The sequence below is a fragment of the Jaculus jaculus genome, chromosome 5 (assembly GCF_020740685.1).
Source record: "Jaculus jaculus isolate mJacJac1 chromosome 5, mJacJac1.mat.Y.cur, whole genome shotgun sequence".
Lineage (NCBI taxonomy): Eukaryota > Metazoa > Chordata > Mammalia > Rodentia > Dipodidae > Jaculus > Jaculus jaculus.
The window spans coordinates 95,846,541-95,868,990 of record NC_059106.1 but is presented as its reverse complement, the minus strand read 5'-3'; the positions used below and the strand labels follow the sequence as shown (position 1 = coordinate 95,868,990).

The 22,450-nt window shown below is 46.0% G+C and overlaps 1 protein-coding gene and 1 pseudogene across 7 annotated transcripts in view; one reads left to right on the top strand and one right to left on the bottom strand.

The window, feature by feature from the left end:
- The window catches only part of Patj (PATJ crumbs cell polarity complex component), a 430,613-nt gene extending 426,437 nt beyond the window's left edge, over positions 1-4,176 (bottom strand). For 5 of the 7 annotated variants that reach the window (XM_045148899.1, XM_045148905.1, XM_045148902.1 and 2 more), the window contains exons 1-3: positions 4,126-4,176; positions 639-698; positions 380-546 (exon numbers count right to left, since the gene is read on the bottom strand). In XM_045148899.1, coding sequence (XP_045004834.1) covers positions 380-546; positions 639-660 — 189 coding nt within the window. In that variant the 5' untranslated portion in view covers positions 661-698; positions 4,126-4,176. Of the gene's footprint in view, positions 1-379; positions 547-638; positions 699-3,650; positions 3,670-4,125 lie in introns of those variants that run through there. The other 2 variants (XM_045148900.1, XM_045148901.1) reach the window with 2 other exon arrangements.
- A 14,660-nt stretch (positions 4,177-18,836) lies between these two features.
- On the top strand, positions 18,837-20,784 carry LOC101615756 (annotated as a pseudogene).
- The last annotated feature ends 1,666 nt before the right edge of the window (positions 20,785-22,450 follow it).

Genomic DNA, 22,450 nt, shown 5'->3' with positions numbered 1-22,450 from the left:
AAGCAGAGTTAGGAGGATTGCTGGAAGTTCAAGGCCACCCCAAGATTACATAGTGAATTCCAGATCGGCCTGGGCTACCGTAAAACCCTACCTCAAAAAAAACACAGAAAATAAATAAATAAAATTAAGCTCTATTTTATAATTTTGGAGAAAACACTAAGAATTCTCACAGCAGCTGACCTTTACATATTTCAAGAAAAATCATAATCCAATACCAGCAAAATTTTTCATAAACTTTTATAATTATCCATTAATGCAACCCACAGGTTGTAGATTCCCAATATAGCCTTTGCTGAACTCAAGAGTCCTTGCAAGCAACTCCTCCTATCCTTTGCTGACATGCAGACACCAAGACAAACCTGGAATGGAATGTACTTACTTGCCCCTTCAGCTGCCTGATGGACTGCTGAAGTGTGAGTATCTGGCTGAAGAGAGGACTCTTCAGGGTCTCATAAAACATGGACAGTTTCTCATTCTGCGACGTGTCCCCTTTCTCCTGCAGTTTCATTCTCAGGCGATCAAGGACCTGGAGGACCTGCATCTTATCTTGGTGGAAGGAGGACAATCAGAGTTAAATGTCATCTTACAATCCATATCTGAATCATTAAGTAACTTGATAAAACCATGAGTCGCTATACCTGTAGCAGGGTTTTCTGGCATTTTGGCTTATTCTCTCCAATCCCTTTTAAAGAAACCTACTAAAGAAAAATTTAAAATTATAAGAGGAATTTCCACTGGGTAAACATGTCTATAGTCATACAGAAAAAGTTGAAGGTGCTTGTCTGCAAAGCCTGTCAGCCTGCCAGCAAGGGCTCAATTCCCCAGCACCCACATAAAACCAGATGTACAAAGTTGTGCATGCATTTGGAGTCTGCAGCAACAAGAGCTCCAGCACACCCATGCTCACGTTCTCGTACACACTCTGTCAAATAAGTAAAATATATGTATATATTTTAAAAGGGCATACCTCAAAAACCCAAAAATGATAATAATAATAATAGTAATTAATGTGCTCTGTAGACACATCCACCAACTAAAAAGGTATTATCTGGGGTTACAGATTTAAAATAGGCAAAGTCCTTCATTCCATCCTCAGAACCAAAACAAAATTAATATAAAAGTAAAAGCACTGACTGACAAACACTAAATTTCCTTTAACTGGCACCAGAACCAAAACTGGAGGGCTTTAAGAAGACATCCAAATCTAAATAAAAACCCAGAGGGGGATTGCGGAGGTGGGAGGAAAGCAATGGTTATATATCAAATATTAAGGCAGAATCTTTTCTCAAGGTGCTTATTCTCAGCCTAGAGAAACAGCTCAGTGGATACAACACTTGGTGACAAACCTGAGTTCAGGCTCCTAGAACCCATGTAAAGCTGGCTAGAGAGATAAGAGGTGCCAGCCTTAGCCTGAAAAATCCAGCAGTGAAGAAGAGAGCTTGCCACAACAATAATGGAAAGCAAAGACTGACATCTAAAGTTGTTCTTTGACCTGCTTACCTCACTCACAGAAGGGCATTTGCACCCGTGCACAAACACACACATATCAAAAATAAAAAAATGAAACTGACTCTCTTACCAAGGTGAGCAAAGTCTATAGTAAACCAGCTCTATGGCTTCCCAGGCCACAAGCATTTCTGTTAAACTTTAACAAAAACAAGTAAATTCAGACTGTTCAACTGTTCCACGTAAAAAGAATTATTAGCCGGGTATGGTAGTGTTCATGAGTTCGAGGCCACCCTGAGACTACATAGTGAATTTCAGGTTAGCCTGTGCTAGAGTAAGACTCTACCTCAAAAAACAAAAACAAAAAAATGATTATTAAGTGTTATTAAGTAAAAATACAATGATAGGTAACAGGAAATGCTGAGCTACCATCTCAAAAATCACAGGCTTTAGCCAGGCATGGTGACGCACACCTTTAATCCCAGCACTAGGGAGGTAGAGGTAGTAGGATTGCTGGGAGTTCGAGGCCACTCCGGGATTACATTGTGAATTCCAGGTCAGCCTGGGCTAGAGCAAGACTCTACCTTGGGCGGGGGGAGGGGAATCACAGGCTTTAAAAGTCAATTCACCCTAAGAAAACATATTTCTAACTTTAAAAATAATATATGTAAGTACAATGATTGTGATGGGGAGGTAAAATGATGGAGAATGGAATTTCAAAGGGGAAAGTGTGGGGGGGGAGGGAGGGAATTACCATGGGATTTTTTTTATAATCATGGAAAATTCTAATAAAAATTAAAAAAAAAACAAAACACCAAGGACTGGAAAGATGACTTAGTGGTTAAGGCACTTGCCTGCGAAGCCCAAGAACCCAGGTTTGATTCCCCAGAACCCATGTAAGGCAGATGCACATGGTGGCACATGCATCTGGAGTTCGTTTGCAGTGGCTACAGGTCCTGGTGCACCCATTCTTTTCCTCCCTCCCTCCCTCCCTCTCTCTCTCTCTTCAATAAATTAAAATAAATAAATTTTTTAAAATACACACCAAGGGGCTGGAGATATGGCTTAGCAGTTAAGCACTTGCCTGTGAAGCCTAAGGACCTGGTTCGAGGCTGGATTCCCCAGGACCCACGTTAGCCACATGAACAAGGTGGCACATGCATCTGGAGTTCGTTTGCAGTGGCTGGAGGCCCTGGCGTGCCCATTCTCTTCTATCTATCTGCCTCTTTCCCTGTCTGTCTGCACTCTCAAATAAATTAATTAATTAATTAAAAATACACACCAAGCCAGGCATGGTGGAGTACACCTTTAATCCCAGCACTGAGGAGGCAGGAGTTTGAAGCCATCCTGAAAATACACAGTGAGTTCCAGGTCAACCTGAGCTAGAGTGAGACCCTACCTCAAAAAAATAAAAAATAAAAGTATACAAGGCCAAGCATAGTGGCTCATGCCATTAATCCAAGGACTTGGAAGGCAGAAGTAGGACTGTTGAGTTCAAGGTCAGCCTGAGCCAACGTAAGACCCTCCCTAGAAACAAACGAAAATAAATTAAAAATATAAAAATACACACCAAAAATATAACATGTGATTTTACACTATCAATGTTTGTCTCTCAAAACGGTTTATGGGTGTTTCTAATTCCTTTTTTTTTTCCAGCCAAGGATTCTGATGAATTTATTGTTCCTAAAATGTTCCTTTTTTTTTTTTTTTAATTATCCACAATTTCCCTTGAAATTCCCATGAATATATATTAACTTCATAGGTTAGGGAAATGTTAAGGGACTGGGGACTGAGCTCAGTGGGTAAGTACCTACTCAGCATGTGTGTGGTCCTAGGTTTCATCCAGAGACCCACCAAAATAATAAGACATACCTAGAACTGATTAATACATAGTTAAATATAGCTTGAGCTTAATGTAAATCCTTTTCAACTTTAAAAAAAAGTATTTTCTGATGATGAGTCCACGTTTTATGAGCACTAGCAAAATCTAAACGAGTGAGAGTAAAGTTCTTAAGTTTCCATAACTACTTTCCTGGTCTGTATTTATTAACTTTCTAACTTATCTTAAATTTTCTATAATCTTTATAAAGGCTATTAGGGGACTAGAAACAGCAAGCTCATCTCAGCCAAAGTTCACAATCACACCTATCATTTTTTTCTAACTCAGCAAAGTGAAAACGGATTTGAGTTTTTACCACCACAACCTGCTCTTTAATTTTCCCTTAAAACAGATGAGCGCAAATGGCACCGCGGCCAATAGGAGGCTAGTCCGCCTGGGATGTGGTCTGGCCGCCCCGAAGGAACCGAGACGGTCCCCGGTGTCGGGAGGCTTCCTCGCGGTGCCCCGACGACGCGGCTGGCAGGCGACCCGGGCAGACGGGCCTGCAGGGCGCGGCGCGGCCAGGCGCTCGGCCGGGCAGGTGAGCCCGCGGCGGGCGCTCCCCGGACTCCGCGGTCGCCGCGCGTCGGCCGAGGGGCCGCGGCCGGCTCGTCCTCCCGCGAGGGCCGGGACTGGGCGGGAGGCGAGGCCGGCGGAGGGTGCCGGCCCTCGGGCTGCGCCGCCCCGGCCGGTCCGGCGCTCTCCGCGCCCCGGAGGCCGCGCGCACTCCCGGGGCAGGCGGGCAGCAGGCCGGGGCGGCGCGGCCGGGCGCTGCGGGGCTCCCGGGGCCGCGGCATTACCTGGTCGTCGGAGGCGCGGCGGGGCCCCGGCGGCGGCCTCCTCACCTGAGCGGAAGTGAGGCCCGCTGACCACGCCTCACCTGCTCACCCGCCTTCGCGGACCCGGCCGGGGGCGGAGCGATCCGCTGGGCGGGCCGAGCCCCGAGACCGGAGGCCCCGAGGCCGGCGGCTTCTGGCTGGGCGCAGGTGCGGCTCCGCGGGGGGAGGGACGCGAACCCGGTGCCGCGAGGTATGGCGCACGGGTGGGCGGGTCTGCCCGACAGGTGCGGTGGGACCGCTGCGTGGGGTCGGTATTGAAACCACCGGGGTCAAGTCCACTTAGCCACTAGTCCTTTTGCCTCTCCTCCTTTCCCAGGGTCCTATCCCTCCCTGGCTTTTCTACATACACTGACAAATTATAACATTTCTTTTTGGAAAAAGAATTGTACATATTTTTATTTATTTATTTGCAAAATAAAAAAGAGGATATGGGCGTGCCAGGTCCTCCTGCCACTGCATACAAACACCATCAAATCCAGACCTGCAAAGAAAAGAAAGAAAACAATTTATTTTCAGAGAGAGAAAAATAGAGAAAATGGAGAAGGGAGAAAGAGGAAGAGAAGAGAAGAGCCAGGGCCTTCTGCCACTGCAAAAGAACTCCAGACACATGCACCACTTTGTGCATTTGTCTTTACGTAGGTACTGGAGCATCAAACCAGTGCCAGCAGACTTTGCAAGCAAGTGACTAACTGTTGAGCCGTCTCCCTCCCCCTACCCCAAAACATAAAATTTCCTAGATGTCAGTCTCAACATCTCCCTCATCTAAGTGTAACTGTGGGTGTTTTGCGGTGCTTTTCTTTAGATCTTTTTTGGTTTTGCTGTGTTTCTACCTCTGCTCCTGGGCAAGCTGACCTGGAACTCACTCTGTAGCTCAAGACTGACTTTGAACACATGGTAATCCTCCTACCTCAACCTCCTGAGTGCTGGGATTAAGGGTGCACACCTCCATTCACAGATTCCATCTTTAGAATTTTGTTAATGTACATTTATTTATTTATTTATTTAAGAGACAGAGAGGCAGATAGGGAGAGAGAATGGGCACGCCAGGGTCTCCAGCCACTGTAAAAGAAATCCAGACGCATGCAGCCCCCCCCCCCTTGTGCATTTGGCTTACGTGGGTCCTGGAGAATTGAACCATGGTCCTTAGGCTTCCTTAAGACTCATCTTTAGAATTTTCTTTTTCTTTCTTTCTTTCTTTCTTTCTTTTTTTTTTTTTTTTTTTTTTTTTTTTGGTTTTTCGAGGTAGGGTCTTACTCTAGCCCAGGCTGACCTGGAATTCACTATGTAATCTCAGGGTTGCCTTGAACTCACAGTGATACTCCTACCTCTGCCTCCGGAGTGCTGGGATTAAAGGCATGCACCACCACGCCCAGCTTTAGAATCTTGATGACAGTCATTGACTAATATAGTATACTTATTAGCGCTAAAGAGAATCTAGCAATATATGTCTTAAAAAAAAATTGTTTGGGGCTGTAAAGATGGCTTAGCGGTTAAGTGCTTGCCTGTGAAGCCTAAGGACCCTGGTTGGAGGCTCATTTCCCCAGGACCCACCTTAGCCAGATACTCAAGGGGGCGCATGTGTCTGGAGTTTGTTTGCAGTGGCTAGAGGCCCTGATGCGCCCATTCTCTCTATTTTTCTCTATCTGCCTCTTTCTCTGTCTGTTGTTGTCAAATAAATAAATAAACAAAGAAAATTATTTTAAAATTTATTTTGTTGACAATTTCCATATATATAAATAATATATCATGATCATAGTCCCCTCCCACAATCCTCCCTTTACCTCCTTCCACTGAATCCCTTCTTTCCAAGTAGTCTTTCTTCTATTTTGTTGTCATCATTTTGTTCTATTTCTTCTTTAGATCACAGCTGGCACAAGAGGCAAAGGAAAGAAAGCGTAGTGTGGAGTGGTGGCGCACACCTCTGACCCTACGCTCTGGAGTCTGAGCATTGTGAGTTTTAGGTCAGCCCAGCGGATTACATATGAGACCCTGTGGCAGCGGGGATGGAGACAGGAAAGGGGAAAGGAAAAGAAAGAAGAAAGGCACAAAGGAGAAGAAAAGAAAAGTGAAAATAGAGAAGAAAGTTAAAAAGGGGGGAGATGAAAACAGGTTGCCCAAATAGAAGCAAATAAAGCCAAATGTCAAGCATCCCTTGCTTGCAGATATCATTTTATATATAGAAAAATCTAAAAAGACTTTACCAAAAAAAATGGGTCCAGGCATGGTGACACATACCTTTAATCCCAGCACTCAGGAGGCAGAGGTAGGAGGATTACTGTGAGTTCAAGGCCAGCCTGAGACCACATAGTGAATCCTTGGGGGGGGGGAAGAAATCTGTAAAGTTGTAAATATAAAATCAACATATAAAAATAAAACTTAGCATGGTAACACACACTTGTAATCCCAGATCTCTGGAGATGAAGCAGGAGGATCACTCTGAGTTCAAAACCAGTCTAGGTTACATACTGAGCTCTAGACCAACCTGAAATGTCTTGTAAGGCCTTGCTTCTCTCAAAATAAAAAAGTAAAATAAAATGCAAGAACCAGTAGCAATGCAAATGAAATCATGAAAGAAACCTCATTCACAATGATCTACCCCACCCCACCCCCCAAAAAAGAGCATAAATTTAACAGAGAAGATTGGCAATACCTTTTTTGCTGTGGGACACTAAGAAGATCTGGGGAGATTGCTCAGTGTTAGGTAAAGTAAGATGACCTGAGTGTGATCTCAAGAAACCACATGAACTTCCAGGTACAGATGGAGAGATGGCTCAGAGGTTGAGTGCATTCTGTGCATAAGCATGAGGGCCAGAGGGGATCTGAGACAACTCAAGTAAGATTCCTCAGAATCCACATGTTGTGATTTGAATGTGAAATGTCCCCTATTGCCTCAAGTGTTCAGAATTAAGGCTCATACTCAACCCCTTACTGGCAGAACTATTGGGAGAGAGAGCCTTGCTGAAGGAGTTGTTTCATGGGGAGCAAAGGTTTATTAGTCCAGCTCTACTGGGTATCCATGAGCTAGCCCACTCTTGCTGCTACCTCCTAGCTGCTGTGACAATGTGTGACGCTCTGGCTATGTTCTGCTATGCTTTTCCTGCCATGGAGTAATCTGCCTTTGGTATTGTAAACACAAACAAATCCTTTCCTCCCATCACCTGCTTTTGGTCAAGAACTTTGTCTCAGAAATAAGAAAGTGGGCTGGAGAGATGGATTAGCAGTTAAGTGCTTGCCTGTGAAGCCTAAGGACCCACCTTGCCAATGCACAAGGAGGTGCACGTGTCTGGAGTTCATTTGCAGTGGCTGCAGGCCCTGGCATGCCCATTCTCCCCCCTCCTTTTTCCCTCTTTCTCTTTCTGTTTGTTGCTCTCAAATAAAAATATTAAAAAGAAATAAGAAAGTAATTGCTATACCACATAAGCACAGCCATGCATGTCTGTAACTCAGTCCTGTGGGGAGCGAAGACTAGAATTACTGGGGCGTGTGAAAAACAACAGCTTCCAAATTAATAAAGAGACTCTATCTCAAGAAAAACAAGTGATAGAGGGTTACACTGGATGTGCTCCCATGGCTTCTACAGGCATACACATGTGGTACCACATCAGCACATGCATGTTCTTACACTACACATATGCAAAAAAAAAATTCAGGTGCCATGGTGTGCACATGGAATCCCGGTGCTGGAGAAGCAGAGACAGATCCATAAGGCTTTGACTAGCTCTTCTGTACAAATAGGTGAGCTTCAGGTTCAACTAGAAACCCTCACAAAATAAGGTGGTTGTTCTTTGGCTACACCAAGACATTATGTCCATCAAAAAGCCTCTAATTGCATATGTTAATACCTTTTGCTCAATGCTGATCTCACCTTTGGTTACAAAATCTTTTCACAGATGGAAGCAAAAACTTGTAGGGACCCAAGGCTCATCAAAATGACAAAAAGAAGAGAAAGCCCAGTGCTTAGCACTGGAAGAGTCATCTCTATCACACCCACCAAAGCCCAGTGAACACTGCCGAGGAAGTAGCAGAAGTAGCAGAATGAATATGAGTGCTACACTCTGTGCCAGCCAGAGAACTTTCTCTGTGGAGATGGCAGCAGACAGTAAGGAGACTCAAAACTCCTCAAAGGAACTGGGGAAATTGCTCATTGGTTAAGGTCCCTTCCTGAAATGCCTAACAACCTGGGTTCAATTCCTCAGTACCCATATAAAACCAGATGCATAAAGAGGCACATGCACCTGGAGCTTGTTTGTAACAGCTAGAAGCCAGAGCATGCCCATTCTCACTCTCTCTCTCTTCTTCTGCATATAAATAAGTAAAATATTTTTTTAAAATCCTCCTACCTCTGCCTCCCAGTGCTGGGATTAAAGGTGTGTGCCACCACGCCCAGCTAAAAATCATCAAAACAGAAAATAAGAGGCTTCCAACAGCTTAACACTAAAGGAGACTTCTAACATGCCCTCCAAGGCATAGGAAACATTGTGGATGAGAGTATGGAAAGAATGTAAGAGCCAGAGATTATATAGGCATTCTTTGGGGCACTATCCTTCTAACATGAACTGACTAATGCACTCATAACCCCTTAGGGGTTACCCATACCCCTAAAAGACCAGCATGGTCTGAGCCCATCAAAAAAAATTTTTTTTTTAATTTTTCGAGGTAGGGTCTCACTCTAGCCCAGGCTGACCTGGAATTCACTATGTGTTGGGCCTTGAGAGGCCCAGACCTGAGGCCTAGTGGAATTTCCTGAACCTGAAGGAACCCCAGGAGGGGGACCCCACTCTCTGCCCGGATATGGCAACACCCCAAATCACTCACGAGAAGTGGTCTTGATGCAAACTGCAAGAGGATTTTATTCCAAGTGCGCTGGGGCCCACAGTCATACTGAGAGACCAGAAAGAAATAACACGTAACTAATTAAACAATGACACTGCCATTGTAGGACAAACCACTGTGAACAAAGGAGGATCCCGGGCTCGGCTCAGATAAGGAACTAACTGATTAAAGTGCCGACCTTTGCTTCTGTAACTCATGCTCGCTTGCTCAACAGGACATTCCAGAAATACTTAGCTCTGGGGGCCTCCGGCCCCTTGCAAAAGATAGGATCTGCAAGCAGTCTGCTGACCAGAGATGAGCAACTAGAAATGTTCCTGCGCGCGCCTTCTTGGAACCAATCATTTTAAAAGATGCTATGTGATGTAACCCCTTTTCCCCCTTCCCACTCTTTTCCTTTATAAACCCCTACTTTTAGAAGGTCGGGGCTCTCTCCCACTCCCGCTGCGTCGGTCTGTGTGGATTGAGTCCCTGCTTAAGCTTGACATTAAAAGAAACCTGTTGCTTTTACATTCGAGTGTCTCGGCTTCTGTGGCGGTCCTCTAGGTGATTCCTGGGTGACCGGGGTCTTGGCTCCTGGTCAGGGGTCGTGGCACAACATCTTGGGGGCTCGCCCGGGATCCCTAGAGACCCCCAACGAACCCAAGACCCCGAAGGTTTCTTCTCTGACCGGCCGGGTGAGTAACTGAGCGCTCCTTTTCCTTTTCTTTTTTTTTCCCTTTTACTTTCAGTTTGCTGGCAAGCCGCATTCATGGCATTTGTAGTCCTGTAATTTTGGACAGGTCTTATGTCCCTGGTGGACGCACCGTAAGGGCAGACCTGGAGGAGGCTTGAGACGTCTTGCCCCCTCATTTGAGTAGGGACCCTGGCCTGGAGGACAGAGCCAACCTACTGAGGAGACCAGCTCCCATTTGTACCGTGTTTGGTATTGTTGAGCCGTCCCTTAAGGACACAGACTCGTTTGGCCATCACGGATTTGGGGAGACCAGCTCCCATTTCTATCGTGTTTGGTATTGTTGAGCTGTCTCTTAAGGACACAGACTCATTTGGCCATCACGGATTTGAATTTAGCTCTGAAGTGCACATAACTCTCTATTGGGCCCTCTGTGTTTGTGTTGTACTTGTATGTCTGTGTGTTACGTTCACCCTGATCCTACGGACGCTTTTCCCTGGACGTTTATAACATGGGACAGACACCTTCTTCTCCTCTAGGACTCTGTCTGGCACACTGGAAGGATGTCAAAAGTGTCGCCCGAGAAAACGGAATAGCTGTTAAGAAAGGCAAATGGATCATGCTCTGTACCTCTGAGTGGCCCACCTTTAATGTAGGATGGCCACCAGAGGGAACTTTTCACCTGAATACCATATTAGAAGTTGAAAAAATTGTTTTTCGTCCTAGGAGTGGACACCCTGACCAAATTCCTTATATTGCGACCTGGAGAAATTTGATAGAAGAACCTCTTCCTTGGATAAAGCCCTTCCTTCCTCCCCTACCCCTTTCTTCACAGGTGCTGGCCGCCTCCCCTAAAAGAGATACCAAACCCACTGCAGAGGTGACGGCCCCCATCCTCACAGGAGGAAATGAGGAAATCGACATCTTCCCTCCCTCCTATGTACCTCCTCCCAACCCTAATCCTCCCCAACCTCCATTAGAGGCCCCAGCCCCAGCCAGCCTGCCTCCAAATCCACAGGGACCAGCTCAGGCTACACGGAGCCGGAGGGCAGCTACCCCACAAGTCCCTGACCAGACAGTGGCTCTACCGCTCCGCCCTGTTGGACCCATTGATGCGGATGGGAATCAGCCCTTTCACTATTGGCCTTTTGCCACCAGTGACCTGTACAACTGGCGTTCTCAGAATGCTCCCTTCTCTGAGAATCCTAGGGGACTGACTAATCTGTTAGAAACTGTGCTCTTCACCCACCAGCCCACCTGGGATGATTGTCAGCAGCTCCTACAGGTTTTGTTCACCACTGAGGAGCGAGGCAGGATCATTGAAAGTGCCCGCAAACTTGTTCCAGGGCCTACAGGAGATCCCACCACCGACCCTGCCATAATAAATGGCAGTTTCCCGACTACCCGCCCCACCTGGGACTACAATACGGCACAAGGTAGGGAGAGACTCCTGATCTATCGCCGGACTCTGTTAGCGGGTCTCAGGGCAGCAGCAAGAAAGCCTGCCAATATGTCCAAGGTATATGATGTCAGACAGGGACCAGATGAGAGTCCAGCCGCTTACCTAGAAAGACTCCAAGAAGCCTTCCGCAGATACACTCCATATGAGCCTGAGTCAGGGGAAGCGGCTACCACTGTCATGTTTGCTTTTATTAATCAGGCCGCCCCTGATATTAAGAAAAAGTTACAGTCATTAGAAAGGTTAGGAGAGAAAAATATTAGGGACTTAGTAGCAGTGGCGGAAAAGGTCTTTGATAAAAGAGAAAGCATAGAGGAAAAAGAAATTAAACGAGAAAGGAGACAGGAAAGAAATTTAACTAAGATCTTAGAACTACAACAGACCAAGCATCGTCAAGATCTTAAGGAAATTCTGGCTGCCACTGGAAATCTCACCACCCAGGACACCACTTGCATGAGGAGACCCCATTGGAAGGGAGACAATAAAGGAACAAAATCTAAGGTAAGAAAGAATCAATGTGCATACTGTAAGGAGGAAGGACATTGGGTCCGAGATTGTCCCAAAAATAAACAACGGACTAATATCCTGGCAGCCAGTCAAGAAGACAGTGACTGAGGGGGACAGGGCTCAGTTCCCCTCCCTGAGCCCAGGCTAACCCTTGATGTGGAGGGGAAGAAAATAACTTTTATGGTGGATACTGGGGCAGAAAATTCGGTACTATTACAAGCAGAGGGGCCCATGACAAAGAAAACTACCTGGGTCCAGGGAGCCACAGGCACCAAACCTTACCAATGGACAACTAGGAGGACTGTTAATTTAGGCACCAACCAGGTGACCCACTCCTTCCTGGTCATACCTGAATGTCCATATCCATTGTTGGGACGTGACTTGTTATCTAAAATGAAAGCCCAGATATCCTTTTCAGAACAGGGGGCACAAGTTTCTGCCATGGGTGGATCTTCACCCAAATTAAAGGCTACAATAGCCCAAATTCTTATAACTACCAATCTAACAGAAGAATACAGGCTTTTCCAAAAACATGCAAAGGAGGGGGAACTTTTAGATTCTTCCTGGTTGATGGCATATCCGCAAGCTTGGGCAGAAACTGGTGGGATGGGATATGCACAACACAGGCCCCCCATACTGGTGGAACTAAAACCCGGAGCCACACCAGTTAGGGTACGACAATACCCAATGCCAATGGAGGCCAAACAGGGGATCACCCCCCACATCAGACGGCTCCTCCAGTTGGGGGTCCTAAAGCCAGTCCAGTCAGCTTGGAACACTCCCCTCCTACCAGTGAAAAAGCCTAACTCAAACGACTACCGCCCAGTCCAGGATCTGAGGGAAGTAAATAAAAGAACAATGGATATCCACCCAACAGTTCCTAATCCTTATACTTTGTTGGGAAGCCTAACACCTCAGCTCATTTGGTATACTGTCCTGGACTTAAAAGATGCGTTCTTTAGCCTACCCTTAGCCCCACAGAGCCAACCATACTTTGCTTTTGAATGGCATGATCCGGACATTGGAATCAACGGCCAACTCACCTGGATTCGGCTGCCTCAAGGATTCAAAAACTCTCCTACAATCTTCGATGAGGCTTTACATGAAGATCTCTCAAACTTCCGGGTACGTAACCCAGGACTTACTCTGTTACAATATGTGGATGATCTTTTAATAGGAGCAGTCAGCCAAGAGATATGCCTGGCGGGAACCAGAGACCTCCTACAGACGTTGGGCAATCTGGGATACCGGGCCTCTGCTAAAAAGGCCCAGATCTGCAAGCAGCGGGTGACATACCTAGGATACATCCTCCGGGATGGACAACGCTGGCTGTCAGATGCCCGGAAAGAGACTGTTCTCCGGATCCCAACACCAACCTCACCCAGGCAAGTTAGAGAATTCCTTGGCACAGCAGGCTTCTGCCGTCTGTGGATCCCTGGATTCGCGGAACTGGCAAAACCTCTATATGAAGCCACCAAGGAAAACCAGCCTTTCCAATGGACAGATCATCCCCAACAAGCTTTTGATGACTTAAAGGTACGCCTTCTAGAAGCCCCGGCCCTAAGCCTCCCGGATGTGACTAAGCCATTTATGCTCTTCATAGATGAACATAATGGGATAGCAAAGGGAGTCCTCGCCCAAAGCTTAGGACCCTGGCGGCGCCCTGTTGCCTACTTGTCAAAGAAACTGGACACTGTAGCAGCAGGGTGGCCCCCATGTCTGAGGATTATAGCTGCCACAGCCCTTCTAGTCAAGGATGCAGACAAGCTGACTTTGGGGCAAAACCTTACGGTTGCCACCCCTCACGCCATTGAGGGAGTGCTAAAGCAACCGCCGGACCGCTGGCTCAGCAACGCCCGCATGGTCCACTATCAGACTCTGCTCCTGAATCCAGCCAGAATAACTTTCCAGACGCCCATTACTCTGAACCCCGCCACTCTGTTGCCTGATCCGGACTTGGAGATGCCTCTCCATGACTGTGTGGAGATACTGGCTCACGTGTACAGCGTAAGGCCAGATCTCAAGGACACCCCCCTCAAAGACGCTGAAGTAACCTGGTTTACAGATGGCAGCAGCTTCATCCAGGATGGACACAGGTACGCAGGGGCCGCAGTCACATCGGGGACAGATGTCATTTGGGCAGAGTCTCTTCCAGCAGGCACATCAGCCCAAAAGGCAGAACTTATAGCCCTCACCAAAGCCTTACAACTAGGGGCTAATAAAAAACTAAACATATATACGGACAGCCGTTACGCATTTGCTACGGCACATGTCCATGGAGCAATATACAGAGAGAGGGGGCTCTTGACAGCTGAAGGAAAAACCATTAAAAACAAGCAAGAGATCCTAGATCTGCTCCAAGCCCCCTGGGGCCCTACACAGGTGGCTATCATTCACTGTTCAGGACACCAAAAAGGGGACGGACTAATTCCCCAAGGAAACAACTTAGCTGACCAGACAGCCAAACGTGTGGCCCTGGCAACTAGGATAGCCCCTGTCCTGGTAGACCCCGGAGGCAGAAAACTTCCAGACGTTCCAAAATACACCTCAGAAGACTTAACATGGATTAAACAATTAAAAGGAGCCCAACAGTCTGATGACTGGTGGAAAACAGAGGATGGCCGCCTGATTCTACCTCAAAGATTGGGACAGAGAATTCTAAAAAAGATCCACCATTCTTCCCATCTAGGAATCAAGCGGATGCAGGAGTTACTGCGTAACTCCCACCTCAAAATAAAAAATGCCAGTCAGATCATTGAGCAAATTGTATCTAATTGCCAGCCTTGCTGTATGACTAATGCTACACTCTTCCCTCCAATCCAGGAACCAGACTGAGAGGAACCAGACCAGGAGCCTATTGGGAATTAGACTTTACTGAAATTAGGACTGGAAAAACAGCATATAAGTATCTCCTAGTGTTTATAGATACATTTTCAGGCTGGGTAGAAGCCTTCCCTACAAAAACAGAGACTGCGCAGGTGGTTGCTAAGAAGATACTAGAAGAGATATTGCCCAGGTATGGCTTCCCAATCTCTCTAGGTTCAGACAACGGACCAGCTTTCATATCTCAGGTAAGTCAGGGAATAGCCACTGCACTGGGGGCCAATTGGAAGTTGCACTGTGCTTATCGCCCTCAGAGTTCAGGACAGGTAGAAAGAATGAATAGAACTCTAAAAGAGACCTTGACTAAATTAGCTTTAGAGACCGGCGCTGACTGGGTGTCTCTCCTTCCCTTTGCTTTGTTCCGAGTTCGGAACTCCCCATATCATATGTGTCTGACCCCTTTTGAGATAATGTTTGGAGTGCCGCCTCCTATTATCCCAAGCCTCCAAATTGACCTTCTAGAACAAATGGATGACCAGGACCTAATTCGCTCTTTAAAGCGTTTACAGCTCACTCACAAAGATATCTGGCCACATTTAAGGGCTGTATATGAGACTGTTGCTCCCCCAAAACCCCACAGGTTCCAACCAGGAGACAAAGTACTCGTCAGAAGATACCAACGGAGGTCCTTAGAACCCAGATGGAAAGGCCCCTACATCGTGCTGATGACCACTCCCACAGCCATAAAGGTAGATGGCATCACTTCATGGATCCATTGGACCCACGTAAAGCCGCTTCCCTGGCAAGCTGGAGACACATGGACGAGCCATCCCGACCCAGAGGACCCACTGAAGCTCCGCCTCCACCGGAAAGACCCAAATTAAAACAAGTACTGATACTATTACTTACTGTTTGCTTAATTAATAGCCAGGTTTTCTGGGCTGCTAGAAACCCTCATCTCCCACATAACATTTTCTGGCAGATCATCACCCCTAGTTCCAAACAGGTGGTAATGCAAACTTGGGAAACACATCCCCCTGGAACTTGGTGGCCCAATCTGACTCTAGACTTATGTGCCCTTTTTAAACAGGACCCCCATCACCAAGGCAGGATAGGAATCCCAGGATGTGGAACTCATACTGCCATGCAAACCTTACAGGGCACCTGCTTTTATGTATGTCCAGTCCCCACAGATAGGAGGAAAATCTCAAAATGTGGGGGAGAAGCAGATTTTTATTGTAAAGCATGGGGATGTGAACAGACTGGGACTTGTTCTTGGGTAAAGCCATCCCCCTCGAGCCTCATTAAGATCCGAGGAGCAAGGCCACTCAATGTACCCCGAGGCAACCTACATGTACTCCCATTGTCGTTTCCTTTACTGAAGCAGGAAAAAAGGAGACAAAATGGGATGCAGGGATTACTTGGGGATTGCGACTCTACCAGTCAGGATATAACAATGGAGTCCTGTTCACCATTCTCTTAAAAATTACACCCCTACAGCCACCCCAGGCTATAGGGCCCAATAAGGCTTTAACTCAAGCCGCACCAGTCAAACCCCTTGCCCCACATAATAACACCAGGACCCTACCTCCTTCAAAGCCCCATCCCCCCCCATCACAAGCCTATAAAATGACAACACAAAAACCTCCAGGGAGGCCTGCAGAAGACACAGAAAGAAACCCTAGCAGGGATTTAATGCAAGAAGAAAAACACAACCCTCTTCTCTCACTCTTAGACTCTACCTATCGTTTCCTTAACTCCTCTAGACCTGATCTCACCGAATCCTGTTGGTTATGCTATAATGCGAGGCCCCCATTTTATGAAGGGGTCGCAGTCTCTGATTCATATAATGTATCATCAGATATAAACAAATGCAGATGGCAACAGCCAAGAAATATAAAACTTACCCTCCAACAGGTATCCGGACAAGGACTATGTGTCACTGGTGCCCAATCTAACTCAATTCCCTCTCCTTTATGTGATCAGACCATTTTTCTCAATGCCTCTTCCTCCTATCTTATTCCCTCTGAAGACTCTTGGTGGGTTTGCAATACAGGGCTCACACCCTGCATTAATGCAGCTGTGCTAACCACTGCTGAGGATTCCTGTGTTCAGGTACGATTAATCCCCAAAATAACCTACTACTCAGCTGAAGAGATGAAGCGCTATCTGGGTGTAGACTTAATCAGAACAAAGAGAGAGCCGATTACCGCCCTAACTGTTAGTTTACTACTAGGTTTGGGACTTGCAGGAGCAGGAACGGGAATAGCTTCCATAGTGACTCAGAACCAACAGTACACTGACCTCAGAATAGCAATAGACTCAGACATCCAAGAATTAGAAAAGTCAATCTCCCATTTACAAGAGTCACTTACTTCCCTAGCGGAGGTAGTTCTTCAAAATAGAAGGGGTTTAGATTTACTCCTTCTACAACAAGGGGGACTATGTCAAGCTTTAGGAGAAGAATGTTGCTTCTATGTTGATCATTCTGGAGTAATTAAAAAATCAATGACTAAAATAAGGGAGGGATTAGAGAAGCGGCAACGTGAACGCATACTTCAAGAAGGATGGTTTGAATCATGGTTCAATCGCTCCCCCTGGTTCACTACCTTGATATCCACCCTCCTAGGACCCCTACTCATCCTACTTCTATTGCTTACTTTTGGCCCCTGTATTTTAAATAAGCTGGTACAGTTTATGAAACAACGGCTAGGCACCATCCAATTGATGGTACAAAGAAATTACTCCTACCAACCAGTGACAACCAACATAGATACAGGAAATATTTAAACACTCAAATAGGGACCCTAGATAGGCTCCCCAAGACACATAGAGAGGGGGAAATGAGAGACCAGAAAGAAATAACACGTAACTAATTAAACAATGACACTGCCATTGTAGGACAAACCATTGTGAACAAAGGAGGATCCCGGGCTCGGCTCAGATAAGGAACTAACTGATTAAAGTGCCGACCTTTGCTTCTGTAACTCATGCTCGCTTGCTCAACAGGACATTCCAGAAATACTTAGCTCTGGGGGCCTCCGGCCCCTTGCAAAAGATAGGATCTGCAAGCAGTCTGCTGACCAGAGATGAGCAACTAGAAATGTTCCCGCGCGCGCCTTCTTGGAACCAATCATTTTAAAAGATGCTATGTGATGTAACCCCTTTTCCCCCTTCCCACTCTTTTCCTTTATAAACCCCTACTTTTAGAAGGTCGGGGCTCTCTCCCACTCCCGCTGTGTCGGTCTGTGTGGATTGAGTCCCTGCTTAAGCTTGACATTAAAAGAAACCTGTTGCTTTTACATTCGAGTGTCTCGGCTTCTGTGGCGGTCCTCTAGGTGATTCCTGGGTGACCGGGGGTCTTGGCTCCTGGTCAGGGGTCGTGGCACAACAGTACACTGCACAGGGGTAGAGGACTGCAGAGCCCCGAATGCAGGAACGGGAAAGTTTTTATAGGGTTTCTAACAAAGCCTGTGCATTAGACCAATCATTTTTTTAATATCAGGATCCCGCGGGGTGCGAGCCAGTCAGTTTGTGCCACCCCATAGTTTCTAAGCCAATTAGTTTAATTTGTTCAAGCCCCTTGTAGACCAATCATTCTCTTATGACCTTGGTGGTCAGCATTTGCGCAGGTCCTTGGGTGGGAGTAGCAGAGTGTGGTATCAGTCTCCTATGACCTTGGAGGTCAGCATTTGCGCAGGTCCTTGGGTGGGGGTAGCAGAGTGTGGTATCAGCCTCCTATGACCTTGGTGGTCTGAGGCAGGCTGCTACAGCTTATGGTGTGAGCTACTAAGGCTTACAGTGTGGGCTATTAAGGCTTATGGTGCAGGCTATTTACAGAAACCAAATAAGTGGTTCACTTTATTACTCATTTCCCATCCTTGAGGGCTATCTCATGTCCTTTTTACCTAGTTTTATATTAGGAGCGGGCTCTGATATAATGAGAAGAGGGATTCTTTATTTGCTTCCAACAGAGAGTAAAGCCTGGAGTTTGAGGTATGCAGGGGCCCACTTAAGCTCCCTTTCGAGCGTGATAGTATTTCTGGGCTTCTGAATTCTTGGGCCTTTCAAGCCTAGCTAAAGTTTGGCAAACTGCCTCCGCCCAGCAAGGGGCCAAATGGCCTCTGGCCTGCCACTTCCGCACAGGAAGTTAGAGTCCCGGCTAGTGGACGCTTAGAACCAATCATCTCAGAGGTCGCAGTATGCTGTTGGCCGTTACATCTCACCCCACCCTAAAGTCTCCACCTTCCTTCTCAACATTATATAAACACCCGCCTGTAACAATAAAGTGAGTTCCTGCTTCAAAAAGACTCCCACCTCAGCTCTCACTCTCTGCTGACTCCCGTCTCGCGCGTGCCCCTTTGCTGACACCCCGCAGAAATGCTTCCACTGCCTACAGTCCTAGGACAAATGAGACCAGTGTCCCGGGCACTGGCTCCTCATCTCACTCGGGCTTATGCCAAAGATGTAAAATTTGGTGCGGAAGCCTGAGCCTTAATGCTTCAAGGTGTAGACCTTTTAGCCGATGCTGTAGCTGTTACAATGGGGCCAAAGGGAAGAACAGTAATTATTGAACAGAGTTGGGGAAGTCCTAAAGTAACAAAAGATGGTGTGACTGTTGCAAAGGCAGTTGACTTAAAGGATAAGTATAAAAATATTGGAGTTAAACTGGTTCAGGATGTTGCCAATAACATGGATGAAGAGGCTGGGGATGGCACCACTGCTGCTACAGTACTGGCACGCTCAATTGCCAAGGAAGGTTGTGAGAAGATCAGCAAAGGCGCTAATCCAGTGGAAATCAGGAGAGGTGCAATGTTGCCTGTTGATGCTGTAATTGCTAAGAAGCAGTCTAAACCTGTGACAACACCTGAAGAAATTGCTTAGGTTGCTACAATTTCTGCTAATGGAGACAAAGAAATTGGAACCATCATTTCTGATGCAATGAAAAAGGTTGGAAGAAAGGGTGTCATCACAGTGAAGGATGGGAAAACATTGAATGATGAATTAGAAATTATTGAAGGCATGAAGTTTGATAGAGGCTATATTTCACCATAATTTATTAACACATGAAAAGGACAAAAATGTGAATTCCAGGATGCCTATGTTCTGTTGAGTGAAAAGAAAATTTCTAGTGTCCAGTCCATTGCACCTGCTCTTGAAATTGCAAATGCTCACCGTAAACCCTTAGTCATAATTGCTGAAGATGTTGATTGTGAAGCTCTAAGTACACTGGTCTTAAATAGGTTAAAAGTTGGTCTTCAGGTTGTAGCAGTCAAAGCTCCGGGTTTTGGTGACAATAGAAAGAACCAGCTTAAGGATATGGCTATTGCTACTGGTGGTGCAGTGTTTGGAGAAGAAGGACTGACCCTAAATCTTGAAGATGTTCAGCCTCATGACTTAGGGAAAGTCGGAGAGGTCATTGTCACCAAGGATGATGCCATGCTTTTGAAAGGAAAAGGTGACAAAACTCAAATTGAAAAATGTATTCAAGAAATAGCAGAGTAGTTAGACACCACAACTAGTGAATATGAAAAGGAAAAACTGAATGAGTGACTGGCAAAGCTTTCAGATGGAGTAGCTGTGCTGAAGGTTGGTGGAACAAACAATACGGAGGTAAATGAGAAGAAAGACAGAGTTACAGACGCCCTCAATGCTACGAGAGCAGCTGTAGAAGGCATTGTTCTAGGGGGTGGCTGTGCTCTCCTCCGCTGCACTCCAGCCTTGGACTCTTTAAAGCCTGTTAATGAAGATCAAAAAATTGGTATAGACATTATTAGAAAATCACTCAAAAACCCTGCAATGACAATTGCTAAGAATGCAGGTGTTGAAGGATCTTTGATAGTTGAGAAAATCCTGCGAAGTTCCTCAGAAGTTGGTTATGATGCTATGCTTGGAGAATTTGTGAATATGGTGGAGAAAGGAATCATCGATCCAACAAAAGCTGTAAGAACTGCTTCAATGGATGCTGCTGGGGTGGCCTCCCTGCTAACTACAGCAGAAGTTGTAATCACAGGAATTCCCAAGGAAGAGAAGGAACCTGGAATGGGTGCAATGGGAGGAATGGTGGTGGTATGGGAGGGGGCATGTTCTAAGTCCTAGAATAGTGCTTTGCCATTCATAATGAACTGTGACAGGAAGCTCAAGGCAGGATTCCTCATCAATAACTTCAGAGAAGTCAGTTGAAGAAAATGACTGAAGAAAAGGCTGGCTGATGTTTAAGCAAATCACTATAACCATCAGTTACTGGTTTTAGTTGACAATATATACTGGTTTACTGCTGTCATTTGTCCATGCCTACAGATAATTTATTTTGTATTTTTAATAAAAAGACATTTGTACATTCCTGGGGGAAAAAAAAAAAAAAGACTCCTGCCTCAGTGTAGTTTTTTTCTGGTGGCCAGGACAGGTTTCTGGGTTGTCCGACGCTCATCATCCCCTCAACCCTTAGGGAGGAACCAGCAGACCTGGTCCTTCCCTTGGCACTACCTGGCCCCACCAGCAGAGCCCGGCAACTATGGAGTCTCAGGGTGGCCTAGAACTCACGGCAATCCTCCTACCTCTGCCTCCCGAGTGCTGGGATTAAAGTCATGCGCCACCACACCCGGCTTCCATTAATATTTTTCCATGAAGGATGGAGGAGGACAAAAAGAATGAGACAAAACAAACAAAAAGAATTACCAGGGGCTGGAGAGATGGCTTAGCGGTTAAGTGCTTGCCTGTGAAGCCTGAGGACCCCGGTTCAAGGCTCAATTCCCCAGGACCCACGTTAGCCAGATGCACAAGGGGGCGCACACGTCTGGAGTTTGTTTGCAGTGGCTGGAGGCCCTGGAGCGTCCATTCTCTCTCTCTCTGTCTATTTGCCTCTCTCTGTCACTCTCAAATAAATAAATAAAAATAAACAAAAAAAATTTAAAAAAAAAGAATTACCAGGGAAAAGGAAAATCTTCATAGGATGGGGGTAGGGGACGTGGGAAAAAAAAGTATAGTGGGTTGGGAACACAATCAATTTATTGTATGTTCATATATTCAAGTTTCCAATAATAAAAAACGTAAGGTGGAAAGTGACTGAGATGGACACCTGATATCAACATCTGGACTCCATACACTCACATATGTGTGCCAATAACATACACCACATAAATTTACAGATGCAAAAGCAATAATAACACTAAAGAGAGAAATTGAAAAGAACATACACAGAATACTCACAGATTAGAAGACTGTTGATAAATTGTTCTACCTATGTTGGTTTGAATCAGCTGTTCCCCATAAACTCATGTGTCCTGAATGCTTTATCTCCAGCTGATGGTAGTCTGATAGATTGAGCCTTGCTGAAGGAGGCATGTTGTGGGTGGGCTTAGGGATGTTACAGCCGGCTCTCTCTTGCCAGAGTTTGGCCCACTGTCTTGCCACTGTTTTCCACTGCCATGGCAGAAGGGATGTCCAATCTCTGCTCATGCCACACTTTCTCCTGCTATCATGAAACCTCCCCTTGAGACTATAAGCCAAAATAAGTCCTTTCCTCCTATCAGCTGCTTTTGGGTGTTTTGTTCCAGCAGTGTGAAGGTAACTACAACACAACCCAAAACAAATTGTACATTTAATGTAATCCCTACCAAAATACAACAGAACTCTTATAGAAAAGAAATCCTTAAATTCATATGGAATCATAAAACACCCAGAATAATTAAAGCCATCATGAGAAAAAGAATGAAATTGAAAGAATGCAAAAATACTAAAAGCGAGTCAGGTGTGGTGGCACACACCTTTAATCCCAGCACTTGGGAGGCAGAGGTAGGAGGATCGCCATAAGTTGAAGTCCACCTTGAGACGATATAGTAAGTTCCAGGTTAGCCTGGGCTAGAGTGAAACCCTACCTTGTAAAAAAACAATAAAAGAAAAAGAAATACTAACAGCTATAGCAATTAAAACAACTTGGGCTGGAGAGATGGCTCAGTGATTAAGGTACTTGCCTGCAAAGCCTAATGCCCGAG